General features: G+C 43.8%; 1 protein-coding gene across 1 annotated transcript in view; it reads right to left on the reverse strand.

The window, feature by feature from the left end:
- Positions 1–567: 567 nt before the first annotated feature.
- The window catches only part of LOC142907337 (uncharacterized), a 36,000-nt gene continuing 17,351 nt past the window's right edge, over positions 568–19,216 (reverse strand). The window contains exons 4-5 of the mRNA XM_076056755.1: positions 18,440–18,515; positions 568–7,672 (exon numbers count right to left, since the gene is read on the reverse strand). Of these exons, the coding sequence (XP_075912870.1) occupies positions 6,263–7,672; positions 18,440–18,515 (1,486 nt within the window). The 3' untranslated portion in view covers positions 568–6,262. The remainder of the gene's footprint in view (positions 7,673–18,439; positions 18,516–19,216) is intronic.

Genomic DNA, 19,216 nt, shown 5'->3' on the forward strand with positions numbered 1-19,216 from the left:
GACGTCACCGCCACTTAGTGACCAATGGCGGTTGTTGTTCTTGTTACCGTGTGTGTATACACTGTGCGTGGACACTGTATACTGTACGCTGTGTTGTTGTATATGCCGGGTATTGAAAAATTTGATTAAAATAATAAAAATTTAATGAAATTTGGGAATATGCGTAATTGTCCGAAATTATGTTAATTTGTGTAACTATGTGCATAATTTATGCTAAATAGAGAGGCGTAATTGTATTAAGTTATGCAATTGCATGAGATTATGCTAATGATACCCATTATGATAATTAGGCCCTGCCTCGCTGACGAGGGTAGTATTCTCAATCGGGATCGTACAATTCATTGTATGAAGTTACGCAGGTGTGCTGTAAGTATGCTAGATTTAGCTCGGCTTTGTTGTCTAGGTTCGTATTATCAATCGGTATAATACAATTATTCTCGCTTTAACATTTACTGATTATGTCTTAGTGTTTTTATATCAGGTCTCCAAATTCAAATCTCACCGCAGGATACAGTTCTTATAATTAAGATTATTACGCATGAACTTAGGAAGGCACCACTCAGACACTTCTGGGTTAAGCAATTTTAATTTCTAAACAAAAACATAACACTCTAATATGCGAACTCTTATGCTTGGAATTATCAACACAGTACTCCTGGAGATGTTCTCCTCATCGATCCATACATTTAACCCTCAATGATCACGTTTGTTAAACTGGCTAATAGAATAATTTATTCATTCCTTAGAGTAACGCGCTCATATACGGTGATAGGAAAAAGTCCTTAAAAATTCATGCAACGATAGTCATACGAAGGGCAATAAAGAAGCATGTCCCAAAGGCAAAAGTATAAGGCAATGAATTCATTGGGAAGATTATGTAATTACGAAATGTCTTGGAACAATGGTGTGCGACAGTGTGCCTGCTTCAGCAAATGCTTATCAATTGGCTGAGGCTTCAATTAATTCGCGGGCAAGATTCTGTGATCAAAATCACGATTTCAACACAATATTCTCCCTGTGAGTGTGTAGATTCGTAACGTAGGTTTATAAAAGTTTAGTTTCATCAATGAATTCATTGGTAATAGTTATGCAATTAAAAGAGAAAAAAATAACGACTAAAATACTTCGAAATGACTGTGTCCACGTAACTCAATGGGACGAAATGTTCTTCGTTATCAGCTAATAGTTGACACACTTATCACGAGTCTTCTTGTACGTGTTAATACGTGAGTGTTGTTGATCTTCTTGCGTTAAGCAAACGCCGAGGTTGGGCATCCCTTGTATCAAATGTGTTTGTCCCCTGTGGAGCGGTGAGGGTGTGAGGTTGGACGAGTCTTACAACGGCTTCGTTGCTTTTTCTTGCTCGGGGCGTCGGCTAAGCTGCCCGTCCGCTGGTAGATACAGGCTCTTTCCACTGCTGGAGGAGCTGCGTCGCCACGTTGCTTGTCCTTGAAGACGCTCGATCACGCTCGCCGCTGGTCCGCTGGCAGCAGCAGGCTCCTTCCACTGCTGTAGGAGCTGCGCCGCACGCGCTCCCTCCTGCCCCGTGCTCTTTGTCGATGCCCGATTGCGCGTGCAGTTCGATCGCTGGTGGCAGACACCCTTGCTCGGTGGAGCTGCTGGTGGGAGCAGGCACTCAGGATAGAATGACTTTGAGCGATATTTCTTCTGTCAGCTCTAAACTCGTGTTCGGTGACACGTCGCTACTCGGCAAGTCTCCCCATCCCTGGTTGATTGCAGAGTCTCACCCCGGAGATTGCCGCCCTCTTGTGTCGCTCGCCGAGCTGTCCCTGGCCGAGCTGTCCCTCGTCGAGCTCCAAATTGTGTCGTGTTGCTGTTTATATCCGAACAATCTCCCCTCTGCATGTCTCTTGCGAGAGAAAAAAAAACAGATGCTTATTTTGTCATGCTCTCCCCCCGCGACCGCGCCTGATCGCCCCCCAATCTTCGCTTGGTGACCCCGGGCGGGCTGCTTTACATCAAATTGATGTTTGTTTGCACTCCCAACCCCTCTCGTGGCGTTTGCCAAGGGAGGGAACGCACCTTTCATCCGTATTTATGGCTTCCATTTGTTTGTGTCGAATTGTTGGAAGACAAAGGCGGCCAGGGAGGCTCTGATTTCATGGAATACATATTATGTGGTCTTGTGTGTTTGACCTATTTTCTTGTACTTCTAATGAGTTACCCTAGGTCTAATCTCCCGTGATAATTATTTGGTTTATGTTTAACCAAGATTTGTAATGTCATTAGATGTTACCTCCGGTATTTCAAGGGTTTTATTACGTTTTGCTCCCTGTCTGCATCCAGGGATCCGTGCTTTTTATTTTCGAGGTCCGAGATATAGCTTAGTCTGGACTTAAGTTTTTGTGATTGCAGGAACTCAGGTACTTTGGTTCTCTTGGTAAAGTCACGTAGATAGAAAGATACAATAAGAAATAATATAAGGAATACTGCAGTCTATAATGTCGACTTATTCTTATAGCCAAGCTTCAACTGTTTCCATACGAAAAAATATCAGTTATAATGTCCGTTTGCCCTGTGCTCTGTGTCCATGCCTGTGATTCTGGATATTTGTTTGTGAACTGTCCAAAGCGCCAAGCAGGTCATGGCATGCGGTCCTTTGGCAATCTGGAGATTTTGAAGATCGTCGCTAACCTCATTTGCCCCGGAGTTTATTATTTAATGGCCTTTTACGACCTCCAGATGCTTGGTGCTTGTGGAAGGTAGCGGGTTTGAGGGTGTTTTATTTTATCGATTATAAAAAATATTCTTAGCTCTTTCGGTAAAGTCACGTTGAAGGGAAACAACAAAATAACAAAATATATATAAAACAATATATTTTATCATTTTATTGTTTCCCTTCAACGTGACTTTACCGAAAGAGCTAAGAATATGAATTACTGCAGTCACGAAAGCTTTAAATCAGGGGTCGGGAACCTTTTTGACTAAGAGAGCCATGAAAGCAAAAAATTTGGAAATTTATTTCAGTGAGAGCCATATAATATATTTTTAAAGTGAATTCAACTAAATGTCAGTATAATAAGCCTCTGAATTTATTCTTTTAAATAATGTTGTTATAACACTCACCATTAATGCGACTTCTGGTGCTGCATGGATTTGCTGATGTCTTTGTAGTCGGGTTGGTACTTGGTGAGGTTAAGCTTCATGCAAGCGTTGAGGCTTTCATCCGTTAAACGTGATCGTAGGTTGGACTTGATGTTTTTAAGATGTGAGAATGACTGCTCACATGCATACGTAGATCCAAACATGGTCAATACAGCAATACTCACACGCTGCAGTGTGTGGTATGTGACAGGAAGCGCGTTCCAAGTTTTGAGAATCAGCTGGTCTTCGGGTTGGAGTTTTTTCATTTCTGTCCACATGTGCTTGCTCGCCAACTCCGCTTTCTGTCATGTGATTCTTTCCAAATCTTCATTCAGTGACTTGAACTTATTCACCCACATGTCTGAGGCCTTCAGGTCAGCCACTTCTGCTTCAAAATCTCTGACTGAGACACCAGGGATGTAATTCAGGTCGGCTGTGTTCAGTGAACACTCGTTTGGATGGGTGATGAACTTAAAAAGACGAGTGTGCTCACGAAATTCTCCAAAGCGTGCTTTGAAGGACTGTAGGAGACTGGATGTGCAGCCAGCTAGCTGGTGGAGATCAAGGTTTTGAATGGGCTCACTTGCTGTGCATGCATCTTTAAATTGGCTCAGTTTTTCAAAATGTAGTAAACGACCTGTTTCAAGATCCGTGATGAAAAGCTCCAGCTTGTTTTCAAAAGCAAATACAGCTTGTTGAAGGGATAACACTGTATTTCCAATGCCTTGCATTTTCACGTTGAGCTGGTTCAGATGTTCAGTCAGATCTACGAGATAGTAAAACTTGAGGAGCCACTCGGTGTCGGCTAGCTCAGGATGCCCGACGCCTTTCATTTCAAGGAAAGTCCGGATTTCGTTCAGGCAAGCCGCAAAACGGCTAAGCACCTTCCCTCTTGACAACCAACGCACATTGCTGTGCAAAAGCAGACCAGGATAGTTATTTACAACTTCATCCAGCAGTGTTTTAAACTGGCGATCATTTAAGGCTCGGGCAACAATAAAGTTGATCACACGAATGACCAGCGACATCACTTCGCCAAACTGCCTGTCACACATCTGAGCACAAAGTGCCTCCTGGTGTATAATGCAATGGAAACTTAGGATGGGTCTATTTTCATGTTCACGGAGAAGCGCCACAAATCCTTTGTTTTTCCCCACCATACACGGAGCACCATCAGTACACACTGAGAGAAGTTTATCCATAGGTAGACTTTTTTCTTGAGCAAACTCCATGAAAGACTTGAATAAATCCTCACCTCTTGTGGACCCTTTTAATGGCAGAACAGCAAGACTTTCTTCGCGCAGTGTGTCACCAACAGCATATCTTGCAATCACGCTGAACTGCGACAAATGGCTCACGTCTGTTGACTCATCCAAAGCCAGAGAAAAGAACGGCGCTGCATTTATGTCCTTCACTTGCGTTTCCTCCACTTTGTTTGCCATCACGATGGTACGATCATGAACAGTTCTTGCCGACAGAGGCATGTCTTGTATCCGTTTATCTTGTCTTTGTTCGGAAGATCATCAAAAAGTTCATTGGCTACATCCAGCATGAACGTTTTAGCATACTCGCCATCTGTGAATGCTTTTCCGTTCCTCACTATTGCTAAAGAACCAGCAAAGCTAGCCGAATTATAGTCACCTTGCCGGGTCCATACGCGGAGTTGCTGCTGGCTAGCTTGCACCCTGCTCAGAAGCTCTTGGCACGCTTTCTTTCTGCTGTCTCCCGCAGGGTATTTTGATGCAAAGGTAGCGTGGCGCGTGTCGAAGTGCCGCTTTACATTCGACCGTTTCAACGATGTAATTTTGTCATTGCAAATTAGACACACCGCAGAACCCGCTCTCTCCACAAAGGCGAATTCTTCGGTCCATTCGTCCTGAAATGTACGATACTCGTCGTCTTTTTTTCTTTTCGCCATCTTCTTCGTCGAAGGGTTAGCTTTGAGCTAATGACCGAGCAGACGCAGTCTCAGACTGATTCAAAAGGGGGCGTTTACCTGTTTTACCCAGCAACGGCAAACGTAGGCCAGTATCATCCAATTAAAATAATGGACAATTGCTCCTGCAGCCCTGAACAGGACATGCGCAGTGAAAAATCGATGGATGGATTAAAACAAGTGAGAATATTTTGTTTTATCTGCGAGCCATATGCAATCATCAAAAGAGCCACATCTGGCTCGCGAGCCATAGGTTCCCGACCCCTGCTTTAAATCAAAATTTATTATAAAAAATGTCAGAATTATTTTTAATATTCATTTTTGGAAAAAAGGCCTATATATACAAGTGTACATGGTGTGTGTACACCTTGTGGGTACACTGCCTGTGTGTACACTGTGTGTGGGTGGTCCGAATCAGTTGGGCGGCATTATAATTTCATCAGCTGCGCTATGCTGTGTGGAAGCTACCTGGTCTGTCGCTCCGGTTCTTCTCGGCCACAGTAATGCCCTCCCGTCAATAGGCATGTGAAACGTGGACCCCTCTAAATGGAACATCTGTGCTAGTTAAACATTCAGGCTGTCATGCCTAAACTCAGATTGAGGGAAGCCAAGTGGTCGCACATTCTCTTATTGCAGAGGTTCAAGGTTCAAATCCGAAAGGTACGCATGGCTACTCCAGTAACATTAAACAAAATATGCACCGTCTGCTTAACAGTGATGTAAAACATACTATTATCATTCAAAACGCATAGGTCATTGCATGTTGGTGTCATGGTCAATATTTGGTTAATTCCAAACATCGAAAAATTACATAATGGAGATTGCACATCAATCATCGCCCCCTACTGACAGACTCATGCCCACATGCAGGCTTGAGCAGGGTCACCTTATGACACAGAGAGGCAGCTGCCACTTGGGGGTGCTCTTTGAGTGTTTGTGATGAGATATGAAACAAACCTGAGTTGGTGAGGCGATAAACGAAGCACCGTATCAATGCAAATATGAATATAATAGTGGAATCCTTGGGAGCTTATTGGTTCTTGCTCCTGGTTATTCATCTACCCAACCCACAGGTCAACAAATATTCGCTGCTCTTCCTCTGCAGGTTGAACCCAGGAATTGAGTGTTCGACTTCACGTTCTTTTCATTCAAGGCCTGTGATAAAGGTGAATCTATTAGCGCTTCATTGTCTCACGCTTAAACATCTACCGGGTCTCCAATTTACTTTGTATTGTCTAAGAAGTCCACCCACACCTCCACTTCCACAAACTGCTGGGAGTTGCCTCGCTCTGCCTCACAGTGAGAATTCTCCTCCTGCTTCACGTTGCCTCCATCGATGTGAAGGTCCCATTTTGGAGTTGAATCATCTTCACAGTTTACCGTAACTTTTTCGCTCTTCACCATCACTTCTTCACATTTCACCTTCGCCTCTTCACATTTCACCTTGATACCTTTAAAAGTGTCCAAGCTGGGATTTACTTCTGGTTCTGGTTTCATGAGGGATGGGCTCATTGCAGCACTTTGACTTTCACAAGCTGATTTCAGACTCCACTCCTTGTGGATCTTTTGATGCTTGTGTGTCCTCTGGTGTGTTTTAAGATCTGATGACCGTGCAAACGCCATCCCGCACGGAGTGCACCTGAAGGGTTTCTCTCCCGTGTGTGTACTCTGGTGTAATACAAGAGCAGATGACTGTGCAAACGCCTTCCCACACAGAGTGCACCTGAAGGGTTTCTCTCCCGTGTGTGTTCTCTGGTGGTACTGAAGATGTGATGACTGTGCAAACGCCTTCCCGCACAGAGTGCACCTGAAGGGTTTCTCTCCCGTGTGAGTTTTCTGGTGGTTCTGAAGAACTGATGGCCATGCAAATGCCTTCTCACAGACAGTGCACTTGAAAGGTTTCTCTTTTGTGTGTGTTCTCTGGTGTTTTTTAAGATCTGATGACTGTGCAAACGCCTTTCTGCACAGAGTGCACCTGAAGGGTTTCTCTCCTGTGTGTGTTCTCTTGTGTAATACAAGAGCAGATGACTGTGCATATGCCTTCCCACACAGACTGCACCTGAAGGGTTTCTCTCCTGTGTGTGTTCTCTGGTGTAATACAAGACCAGATGAATCGGAAAACGCCTTTCCGCACAAACTGCACTTGAAGGGTTTCTCTCCCGTGTGTGTTCTCTGGTGTGTTTGAAGATGTGGTTGCTGTGCAAACGCCTTCCCGCACAGAGTGCACCTGAAGGGTTTCTCTCCTGTGTGTGTTCTCTTGTGTAATACAAGAGCAGATGACTGTGCAAATGCCTTCCCGCACAGAGTGCACCTGAAGGGTTTCTCTCCTGTGTGTGTTCTCTGGTGTAATACAAGAGCAGATGAATGTGAAAACGCCTTCTCGCACAGACTGCACTTGAAGGGTTTCTCTCCCGTGTGTGTTCTCTGGTGGTTCTGAAGAACTGATGACCGTGCAAATGCCTTGTCACACACAGTGCACTTGAAGGATTTCTCTCCTGTGTGAGTTCTCTTGTGCTGTGTCAAATGTCCAGTTTGATCCGTGCTGTATGCACACTGGTCGTATTGTTGCCTTTTTGAACCAAGCCGCGCCGAGTGCCTTTGCTCCATCAGACCAATTCTGCAGAGGAAGCGTCAGCTGCAGACAGAAAAAAAGAATATCCACACCATCTACGTCAGTATCGAGGCACAGAGGAATGCATATATACACAGTGACACATGACTTACATGTCTATACTAATTCATATGATCATATAGTGAAAAATATTCCCAAATTCATCAGATGGGCTGTTATGACAATGAGGGCAAATGGTCATAAATATGCCTGTAAGCCCAAGTACCTTCAAAATGAATGTTAACTCAAAACTCCAAGCACACAATTTCAGTTGTCTGGCTACAAAAGGAATATTTATGAAAGGTAAATTCAGCTAACATAGCAAAGGGTGTTGAAAATAATACTATTTGTATTTCGATTTAAAGCTTTCGTAACTGCAGGGATTCATCTTCTTGGTTCTTTCGGTAAAGTCACGTAGAATGGAAACAAAATAGAAAATAAAACAAAACAAAATAAAATTCTCACGACGTTTCGGCCACAATACAAGTAGCCTTCTTCAGGTGAAGAAACAGGACTGTCCAGAAGACAGCGCTCGAGTGAACACTGCCAAGAATGGACCGCGTCTTTTAAGCTGTGTGAGCAGAATTAACATATGAATTAGCATGTTACCCAGCCCCACCTCCGGAGCGGATGAGGGGGGGGGGCGCCTGGGCACACAGAAAAAGAAAGAAGAGCCAAGGTGCGCTGCTCTGTCCTGTGTTGCGTTATAACCTGGACTACTATACAATACAATATTATACCTTTCCAATCTAAACTACATGGTATAATATCATATCCATAGACAAATTCCACCTTTGAAATATACAATGCATTACTAAACACTACCCTATACTTTAGACTATAAAATATTACACTTGTAATATTACACTATGTCTTATTCTATCAACCCTACTGTATACCACACTGCTGTATATTCACTATACAATTACGATAATATATATTACCTTATGAAATATGTTAAACATTACAATGTTATACTATTTATTATTATACCACATGCTATAAACCATACCATTGACCGTCGTGTGAAAGGTATTAAGAGGCAGTGCCAGCGAATGGACTGCGGTCTGAAGTTCACCGTAAAATACAATCAATTAAGAGATGCCGCGACTCTAAGGTAATACCAACCGCATTTGCACTAACCTCTGCTGCTGTAACTTCTTTTAATGCCAAACGAATTCTAGCTAGAACTAGCTTAGCTCTTATATCAGACAAAATCAGACTTACGTGCACCGAACTAGATCAGTTAGACAAGACACTTTACAAATCACACTTATCATTGACGGCCATAATGTCTGCATCGGATTGGGAACATGTAGACAATATGACTGCCTCTTCAGCTGCCACTATGTCGACCAAATGTAAGGACAATTTGATTTCCAAATTCAACTGCCTTTCCAACAAGAAATCGGACCCACACACCGAAAAGCTAGACGTTAACAAAGTCGTAATTAATCGCAGTAACAGTTCTATTTCTGATGGTCTGAAAGCCGTTTTAGCTAAAGGGCTAAACTTTGCAGTCACACCTAGACACATACCAGTTAATGATATCATTGCCCATGTCGACGTGGCACTCAAGGGCCTGGGTCACATCACTGCAGACGTAGCAAGATCTGAAATCACTGCAACCCTCAAAAATGCTAGGATGCCACCTAGCAACATCAGCAAAGATGAACGCTTTGAATTATCTCAATTAAAAAAGAGAGATGACATTGTTATCCTCTCAGCCCAAAAGAGCAATGCCACTGTCATCATGGACAAAATAGAATATAACAACAAAATTCAGGAACTACTCAACGATGGCAGCTATACAAAAATAAGAAGAGACCCCACCAACAGCATGGTTACTAAAACCAACAAAATCATTTCTGATTCAACAGCATTAACTGATCAAACCAAACAGTTCTCGTTGAAACTTTCTGCGGCCAGACCACCAAGATATGGCCTTCCAAAGATACATAAAGATACACCCCTTATTCCCATCGTCTCCACTATCAACTCCCCCACCTACAAACTGGCTCATTTTCTATCTGATATCCTGCGACCTTTTACTGGAAAAAAACACTTCTGCAGTAAACTCTACTCACCTGGTATCGACAATCAAGGGTATTTCCCTGTCCCCAGACGACCTGCTTGTCAGTTTTGATGTGGTTTCCTTATTCACCAAAGTTCCAGTACCTGACACCATCGCAATAATTGAAGACTTGGTTCATCAAGGACTGCATACTGATGTACCCCCCTCGTGAGACACTGCTTAACCAACACATACTTCACCTGGAATGGAACTTTCTACAAACTGAGGGCACCCCAATGAGCTCCCCCCTATCTCCAGTTGTAGCCAACGTGTTCATGGAAAAATTTGAAACTGACGCCATCCAGACTGCCACTCTACGCCCGACCTTATGGAGAGGTACGTGGATGACACTTTTATCATCTGGCCACATGGCCGGCCTGCTCTAGACCAATTCCTCGACCACATCAATTCCATACACCCAGCCATCAGATTTACCATGGAGGTCAATAAAGATGGCAAGCTACCCTTTTTCAATGTCTTAAAAGGAGACCTGATGGTTCAATGAGCCACTCTGTCTATAGGAAAGCTACCCATACAGATGCTTACTTAAAACCGGATTCCCACCACCATCCATCCCAGAAGAACTCCCTCATCAAGACTCTATACCATAGAGCCCAATGCATTTCCAACCAGGAACACATTGCCAGTGAACTCAAGCACATACACCGAGCTCTCAAGGCTAATGGTTACTCCAACTACACAATCCGCAAAGCCATCACTCCAGTCATGAAGGATCCTCTTGAGGAGCCATTCAAAACCATCACCTTACCCTACATTGTGGGGGTCACAAAAAAGATCTCCAAAATCCTGAATAAACACAAGATCCAGGTCCGATTCAACACAGTACATAAAATCCGTGATCTGGTTCCGCCTGTAAAAGATGTGGTTCCAGACATACAGTACCCGGGCGTTTACAAACTAAGTTGCCTGTGTGGTAGCAGCTACATTGGAGAAAACAAACGACATATCTCGGACCGCATCCGTGAACATAGCAGACTTGAAACACGGTAGGACGAACTCTTCAGCCATGGCAGATCACTGTTATAATTCAGTGGGCTCACATGACATTGACTTCTCCAAGACGGAGGTTCTCTGCAAGCCATCCGGCTACCATGAGAGATTCGTTCATGAGGCCATCCACATATACAAACACAGAGACAATTTCAACCGAGAAGATGGGCTTAGTAACCATTGGAAAGATGTTATAAACCATTTCGGTTCTTAATTGATTGTATTTGACGGTGACCTTCAGACCGCAGTCCATTCGCTGGCACTGACTCTTAATACCTTTCACACGACGGTCAATGGTATGGTTTATAGCATGTGGTATAATAATAAATAGTATAACATTGTAATGTTTCGATTTAAAGCTTTCGTGACTGCAAGGATTCATCTTCTTTGGTTCTTTCGGTAAAGTCACGTAGAATGAGAATAAAATAAAAAAATGCATAAATTCATTCTCATTCTACGTGACTTTACCGAAAGAACCAAAGAAGATTGTAATGTTTAACATAATTCATAAGGCAATATATGGTATCGTAATTGTATAGTGAATATACAGCAGTGTGGTATACAGTAGGGTTGATAGAATAAGACAGTGTAATATTACAAGTCTAATATTTTATAGTCTAAAGTAGAGGGTAATGTATAGTAACGCATTGTCTAATTCAAAGGTGGAATTTGTCTATGGATATATTATACCATGTAGTTTAGATTGGAAGGTATAATATTGTCTTATATAGTAGTCCAGTTTATAGCATAGTTATAATGCAACACAGGACAGAGCAGCGCACCTTGGCTGTTCTTCTTTCTTTTTCTGTGTGCCCAGCCGCCCCCCCCCCTCATCCGCTCCGGAGGTGGGGCTGGGTAACATGCTAATTCATATGTTAATTCCGCCCACACAGCTTAAAAGATGCGGTCCATTCTTGGCAGTGTTCACTCAAGCGCTGTTTCTGGACAGTCCTGTTTCTTCACCTGAAGAAGGCTACTTGTGTTGTGGCCGAAACGTCATGAGAATTTTATTTTATTATGTTTTATTTTTATTATTTTATTTCCATTCTACGTGACTTTACCGCAAGAACCAAGAAGACTATTTGTATTATGCAGAAATGCATAAATTCATGTTCAATCACATCTTAGATGTATTCCTTGAATGCTGGGATGAACAGGTCTAACTTCAGCTGCATGTGTGCTGTCTTAATTTCCTATTTCCATTCTTATAAAAAGTTCCAGAGGAAATCAAAAATAAACTATCGTTTTGATTTAACCTCCGTGTTCAATAGAGTTAATATACTTTACTGCAAATACAAATTTGACACTGTCACACTGGCATGGTAAAAAGGTAGTGGTGTGTTCAAAACCATGCCTAGCCACCTTCATATGCTCAGTATTAATGCTTCCCCACAATAAGTTGTCACTAATCAATCACGTTTGTTGTCGGCGATAATCAAACTCTAATTGTTAAGTTCATAATACAGTGATAACACTATGTAACACAATTTTTGTTCCTGGGTACCAAGTGTTATTTTTTAATTGTTTATGCCTAAAAATTATATAAAATGGCTATTATTCCCCACAAACTTTGCTTTTGTGACCAGGATTTTACGTGAACGAAAATAACAAATTCACCCGTTTTCTCATTGAAAATAGGTAAATTTCAAAATATCACGGTCCTGGTCACAAAAGCCAAGTTTGTGGAGAATAATAGCCATTTTTGTACCTTCGAGGCATAAGCAATTAGGAAATAACACATACTACCCAGGAACAAAATTGTTTTTGTTACATAGCGGAATAACTGCGCCACCGCTCCCCACATAAACTCTTACATACACATACATTTCACATGAATGCTATGCAAGTGTGGATCGCTTGTCAGCAGGTCATGGGAATGATCCAGGTGTCAAGGGATGACTGAGATGATTAACAGATGTACCAGCTGTGCTTCCCTCTGTCTTGCTGCATTTTAGCAGCAACACTACAGTCAGTAGAGCCTACCACACCGTCCCCCGAGCAGCACTAGGACACTGACCATGCCATGGTCCACCTGATTCCTGCATACAGGCAGAAACTAAAACTCTGTAAACCTGCTGTGAGGACATCTAAACAGTGGACCAGTGAGGCTGTGGAAAATTTGCGGGCGTGCTTAGACTGTACTGACTGGGATATGTTCACGACTGCTACCATTAGTCTGGATGAACTCACAGAGGCTGTGACGTCCTACATCAGCTTCTGTGAGGACTGCTGTATCCCAACACGTACCAGGGTGAACTTTAACAACAACAAGCCCTGGTTCTCAGCAAAGCTCAGAAGGTTGAGGTTGGAGGAGGAAGCGTTTAGGAGTGGGGATAGAGAAAGATTCAAGGAGTCGAAGAACAGGTTTAGCAAAGCGGTGAGAGAGGCTAAACGACTGTACTCAGAGAGACTAAAACACCAGTTCTCTACTAACGACTCTGCTTCTGTCTGGAGAGGGCTCAGGCAGATCACCAACTACAAGCCCAGAGCTCCCCACACCACTAACGACTCCCGCCTGGCCAACGACCTGAACGAGTTCTACTGCAGATTTGAAAGACAATTGGACTGTCCTGAACTACCCCTTCCCACCCAAGAGGCCCCATCCCCCACCCATACTACAGAGACGACTCTCTCCTTTCAGGAGGGAGAAGTTAATAGACTTTTCAAGAAGCAGAATCCACGCAAAGCAGCCGGCCCGGACTCTGTCTCTCCAGCCACCCTGAGGCACTGCGCTGACCAACTGTCTCCGGTGTTCACCAACATCTTTAACACCTCCCTGGAGACATGCCATGTACCAGCCTGTCTCAAGTCCTCGTCCACCATCATCCCTGTGCCCAAAAAGCTAAGGCCAACAGGACTAAATGATTACAGACCGGTCGCCCTTACATCTGTGGTAATGAAGTCTTTTGAGCGCCTGGTCCTGGCACACCTCAAAGCCATCACAGACCCTCTCCTGGACCCCCTTCAGTGTGCCTACAGAGCCAACAGGTCTGTGGACGACGCAGTGAACATGGCCCTCCACTTCACCCTACAGCATCTGGACGCCCCAGCATCCCACGCTAGGATCCTGTTTGTGGACTTCAGCTCTGCCTTCAACACCATCATCCCTGCCCTGCTTCAGGACAAGCTCTTCCAGCTGAACGTGCCCTACTCCACCTGCAGGTGGATCACAGACTTCCTGTCTGACAAAAAGCAGTGCGTTAAGCTGGGAACACAAGTCTCTGATTCCAGGTCCATCAGCACCGGAACTCCTCAGGGCTGCGTCCTTTCCCCACTGCTCTTCTCCCTGTATACCAACAGCTGCGCCTCCAATCATCTGTCCGTCAAACTCTTGAAGTTTGCGGATGACACCACCCTCATTGGGCTAATCTCTGGTGGGGATGAGTCTGACTATAGGTGGGAAGCTGACAACCTGGTGACCTGGTGTAGCCAGAACAACTTAGAGCTAAATGCTCTAAAGACAGTTGAGATGGTTGTGGAATTCAGGAAGAATACAGCCCCACTCACCCCCATCACCCTGTTAGACTCCCCAGTCAAAATTGTAGAGTCCTTCCGCTTCCTGGGCACTATTCTCTCCCGGGACCTCAAGTGGGAACTGAACATCAGCTCCCTCACCAAGAGAGCTCAACAGAGGATGTACTTTCTATGGCAGCTAAAGAAATTCAACCTGCCAAAGACAATGATGGTGCAATTCTATACAGCAATCATTGAATCCATCCTCACCTCCTCCATTACCGTCTGGTACGCTGCTGCCACTGCCAAGGACAAGAGCAGACTGCAGCATATCATCCACACTGCTGAGAAGGTAATTGCCTGCAATCTACCAACCCTCGAGGACCTGCACACGACAAGGACCATGAGGCGACCGAGGAAGATTATGGCCGATTCCTCCCACCCTGGACACTCTCTGTTTCAGCTACTCCCCACCGGCAGAAGGCTTCGGTCCATCAGGACCAAAACCTCACGCCATAAAAACAGTTTCTTCCCATCTGCTGCTGGCCTGTTAAACAAGGCCAAGGGCTTACACTGATTTTAACATTTTATCTACATGACACCTTGCTGATATTAACTATGTTAACCTATTTGTATTTTTTATTTTTAAATTATATCTTAAAGCTATTTTATATTCGATATTTATTCAATTTTATATACTTCAGCCCCTTGGTGTTATTTGACTTTTCACCCTTATTATAGTAAGACTTGTTTAAAACATATTTAAGATTTTAGATTCCTATATGTTGAATGTATGCACCATCCTGCCAAAGTAAATTCCGTGTCGGTGTGAACTTTCATGGCGAATAAAACCCTTTCTGATTCTGATTCTGATAGGCACCCAGCGTTCCACCCATTCATGTGAGCGTTGCTACTCCGGCCTCATTGTTGTTGCAGAGCAAATACCTCCAACTGCCCTGCAGCATATGTCACGGGCCTCTTCAACAGAAGCTGATCTTGACACTCCAGGTACCAGTCATCAGCAGGTCTGATCACCTCCACATCCTCTAATCGCTTCTCTAGCCAATGCCATGCCTGTTTAGCCCTTAGCATCTGGATTAACAGAAAATGCTTGAGCATGCTGTCTGTTAATGCGAGATTCATGACCCAACCAATGCAGCCTCGCCTGCCAAAGTCTCATTGATTATATTCTGGACTGATATTTTAGGTATCTGTAAGGTTTTAATACAATCTTGTTTGGTTCAATAGAGGGGATCATAGGCAGGCCAGCCTTAATTATAAGCCAGAACAGACGGTCCTTTAAATCTATATATACAAGGGAAATTTCTGAATGTCTCTGTTCAAAATGTTTAGCATACTTCCCGACATGCAACAAACTTGAAATTTGCCATGTCGGTACTTTCCAGACTATACACCATGCAAAAATTATAAAAATAGACTTTGATATATATTTTTTTGGGAGGGGGGGAGGGGGCGCAATAATGCACATATTTTGCACGGCAAGTGAGCTGTCACGTCACTTCTCTCATATGACCCGTATGCGGAAGTGTAACGGAGTGTGCCTGCTCATGTCACGCCTCCCCCCCAACCCTCCGCGGGCACAGTGCCATACAAATGTGTTGCAGGTCTAAGGCGTTCTTCGCGCAGCATTGCCTTATTATTTCAGTCATTTACTGCCGTACGCACCCTGAAAGTTGTGTGTCTGCAGCAAGCGCGTGTATGTGTACCTATGGATGCGCACACGTGTGTGTGGGGGGCGAAGAGGTAGTGTAATGGTTAGCGCGCTGCACTACGAACCCGGCGAACCGAGTTCGATTCCCGCTCACGGCCACCACCGGTGACGATTATTTGAACCAGTACTGGGCCTCCCCTAGGTTGACTCAGCCTTAAACGAGTAACTGGTGTGGTGTGTGAACATCGCCACTGGGGAGACAAAGGCGGTCCGGCGTGGTGAATCCAAGTCCTGGGCGAAGCCGGGTAGTAAAGCTAGTAAGTTCATATTTTGCATCCACAGAGATATTCTATATTGATATCACTCATGGAACGATGCCTGGTGGCTAGGTGACCCACGTAACCCATTTGGGCTCAGCCTGGAATGGCTACGTGGCACCGTCCTGTGTGTCCACAATCCACAGGACGAAGGGTGAGAGGCGGGTGCGATGCCAGTATGGCAGGGAGAGGGATGGTCTCAGACAGACGAGACTTTGGCGATGGACAATCACAGCTTTGCATGGAGCAAAAGTCCAGGCAGCTTCCACGCAGCGTTACACAGTCTAATGAAAGAATGCTGTTGGACAAATTTTAAGTGAGACTTTGGCTGCCAAACCAGAGCTGGTCGTGAACACATTAACCAGGCATAGAAGCTCCTTTGTAAAACTGCCTGATTACTCATGCAGAGTTGATCGAAACGTCGTGATTGTTTTTTGTTTTAATATAATTTTATTGTATTTCTACATACGTGACTTTACCGAAAAAAACAATGAGTAATTTTATGCAGTCACGAAAGCTTGAATACTTTATTATCACACTTCTACCGGGAAGTCACCGTTGTAATTATGTGTAAGATATGCCCTTTTTGAGCTGCCGTTTTGTATTTACAAGAGGTGGTCATTTTTTGAGCTGCCGTTTTGTATTTACAAGAGGTGGTCCTTTTTTGAGCTGCCGTTTTGTATGTGTAAGATGTGCGTGTTTGAGCTGCCGCTCTCGCTCTGGCCCCTCCCCCCCTCCAACCGTATTTCCTATTTAAGCTTCTGTTCATCCCTCCGCCCCCCCCCCCTCTCTCTGCCTCCCTGTCCGTCTTTCCTCCCTCCTTACCTCTTGGTGGACTTGTATATGTATTTCTACCGACCGTGTACCTCGTATTTTTCATTCTATCTATGCTGGTATGTGCAATCCAAAGGTTGAACACGAAATTTAACACTCTTCTGAAATTCGTGGTCCGCCAGGAAGTGTATGTGTTGTTGGCCTGACTGGATGTGCTTCACATGTTTTTTCAGGTTTTTTGAATTCTCATCTCTCATCTTTTTGTTGTATTTACCTCCGTGATTTGTTCTTGACACCTGACGAAGATCACTTGCGTTGTGATCGAAACGTCGTGATTGTTTTTTGTTTTAATATAATTGTATTGTTTTTCTACATACGTGACTTTACCGAAAAAACCAATGAGTAATTTTATGCAGTCACGAAAGCTTTAATACTTTAACATCATTGGACCTCCTTTGCCAGTACCAAAATATAATAGGGGTTTTCCCCTTTTTTCTGGCAACAAAATTTAAACCTTTTTTTACGAGGATTCATGTCTGCATTAACCACAATACTTGCAGTCAAAATGCAAAAAAACACACCACTCTTGATAATATATGCATTGTCCTTGAATCTAATTGGTCCACACCAGATACAGCTTTCTTTAGAGCCTCGTCTCAATTGGTGCTAGACCAGATGACGCCAATAGGCGTACAGCTCAACGACAATGCACAATGGTACTGGCAAAGGAGGTCCAATGATGTAGATGCTTAACCCCGAGCCCTCAATACTTTGATAGTGCATTGTCGTTGAGTTATACACCTTTTGGCGTCATCTGGTCTAGCACCAATTGAGACGAGGCTCTAAAGAAAGCTGTCTCTGGTGTGGACCAATCAGATTCCAGGATAATGCATATATTATCTGAGTGTGTGTTTTTTTTGCATTTTGACTGCAAGTAGTGGTTAATGCAGACATGAATCCTCGTAAAAAAAGGTTTAAATTTTGTTGCCAGAAAAAAGGGGAAAACCCCTATTATTAATATACACACATTTACAGGCTTCATTGGCAGAATTCAATTATTCTAATAAAGCCAGCAAGACATTTTCTTAATGTTTTATTACTGAGACCTGAGCTAAGCCGGGTAACTTAGTTATTACTGGAAAAATACTATACTTCCGATGAAGTTTGTGCGTGAGTGGGGAGCGGTAGTGCAACATTTAGCGTGCTGCGCTATAAACCCAGCGAGCCGATTTATATTCCCACAGAGCCAAGCCACAGCATTTGGCTGTCGCCTGATGAAGCTGGTTGTAATTACTGTCAAAACGTTATACTCAAGATTGTAAATGTTGTGGCTTGGCTCTCCAACACACCGATGTGCTGTACTAGTGACGCATGGCCACATTCTGTTCACGTGACAACCTCTTACTAATTGGCTGTGTCGGGTGGTGGTGGTGGGGTTAACGGAACATTTATTTATTAACGCGATCTAACACAAACAAACCTATTATGGCTGTATATTTGGAGTTTGCGCGTCTCTCTCTCCGTGGTCGCGTGGATTTTCCTCCGGATCCTGCGGTTTTCCCCTGCACATTTAGAGTCAACATCACCACGCGTTTAGAGTATTTGACCGACAAACATTTCCACAAGTTGATAAGCCCACTGTGTTGTGGGCAGGTCGCTTCTGAAAACAAGAGCGGTGTAGCTCAAGTGGGCTATGCCTGGTAAAATAAAAACGTAGAAATATTTAAAATAAAACAAAGTTTCAAAGTAGTGAGCCAGGTGAAGACAAATTAAACTTAAGCAGATAATTAATGCAATCAGGCGAGGGCAGGAGGCAAGGCCCTGCGCTGTAATGTTCCAACCTGGACATCGATTCCATACTCGCTGCTACTCAATTGACATCCCTACGAGGGAGGAGCGAGGCTCTTCCTGGGTCCACAACAACAACCACCACAACAACAACAACAACCACCACCACGATGTAAACTTCTCACCTCGGATCTCAGTGAGCGCACGAGCAGCAGCTAAATAGTAACTCGTGACGTCATGCGGCAGCAAGTGACATGACGTCACTTGCGGGGTTCACACAATCCCCGCCCCCAACGAGCAGCAGGGTAACTGAATAGATAATTTCGATTTAAAGCTTTCGTGACTGCAATGATTCATCTTCTTTGGTTCTTTCGGTAAAGTCACGTAGAATGAGAATAAAATAATAAATTGATAAAATAAAATAACACAATAATATTCTCACGACGTTTCGGCCACAACACAAGCGGCCTTCATC

This window comes from Petromyzon marinus, chromosome 77, assembly GCF_048934315.1.
Source record: "Petromyzon marinus isolate PM22_M1 ecotype Great Lakes invasive population chromosome 77, UKy_Petmar_22M1.pri1.0, whole genome shotgun sequence".
In the NCBI taxonomy this organism is placed as follows: Eukaryota; Metazoa; Chordata; class Hyperoartia; order Petromyzontiformes; family Petromyzontidae; genus Petromyzon; species Petromyzon marinus.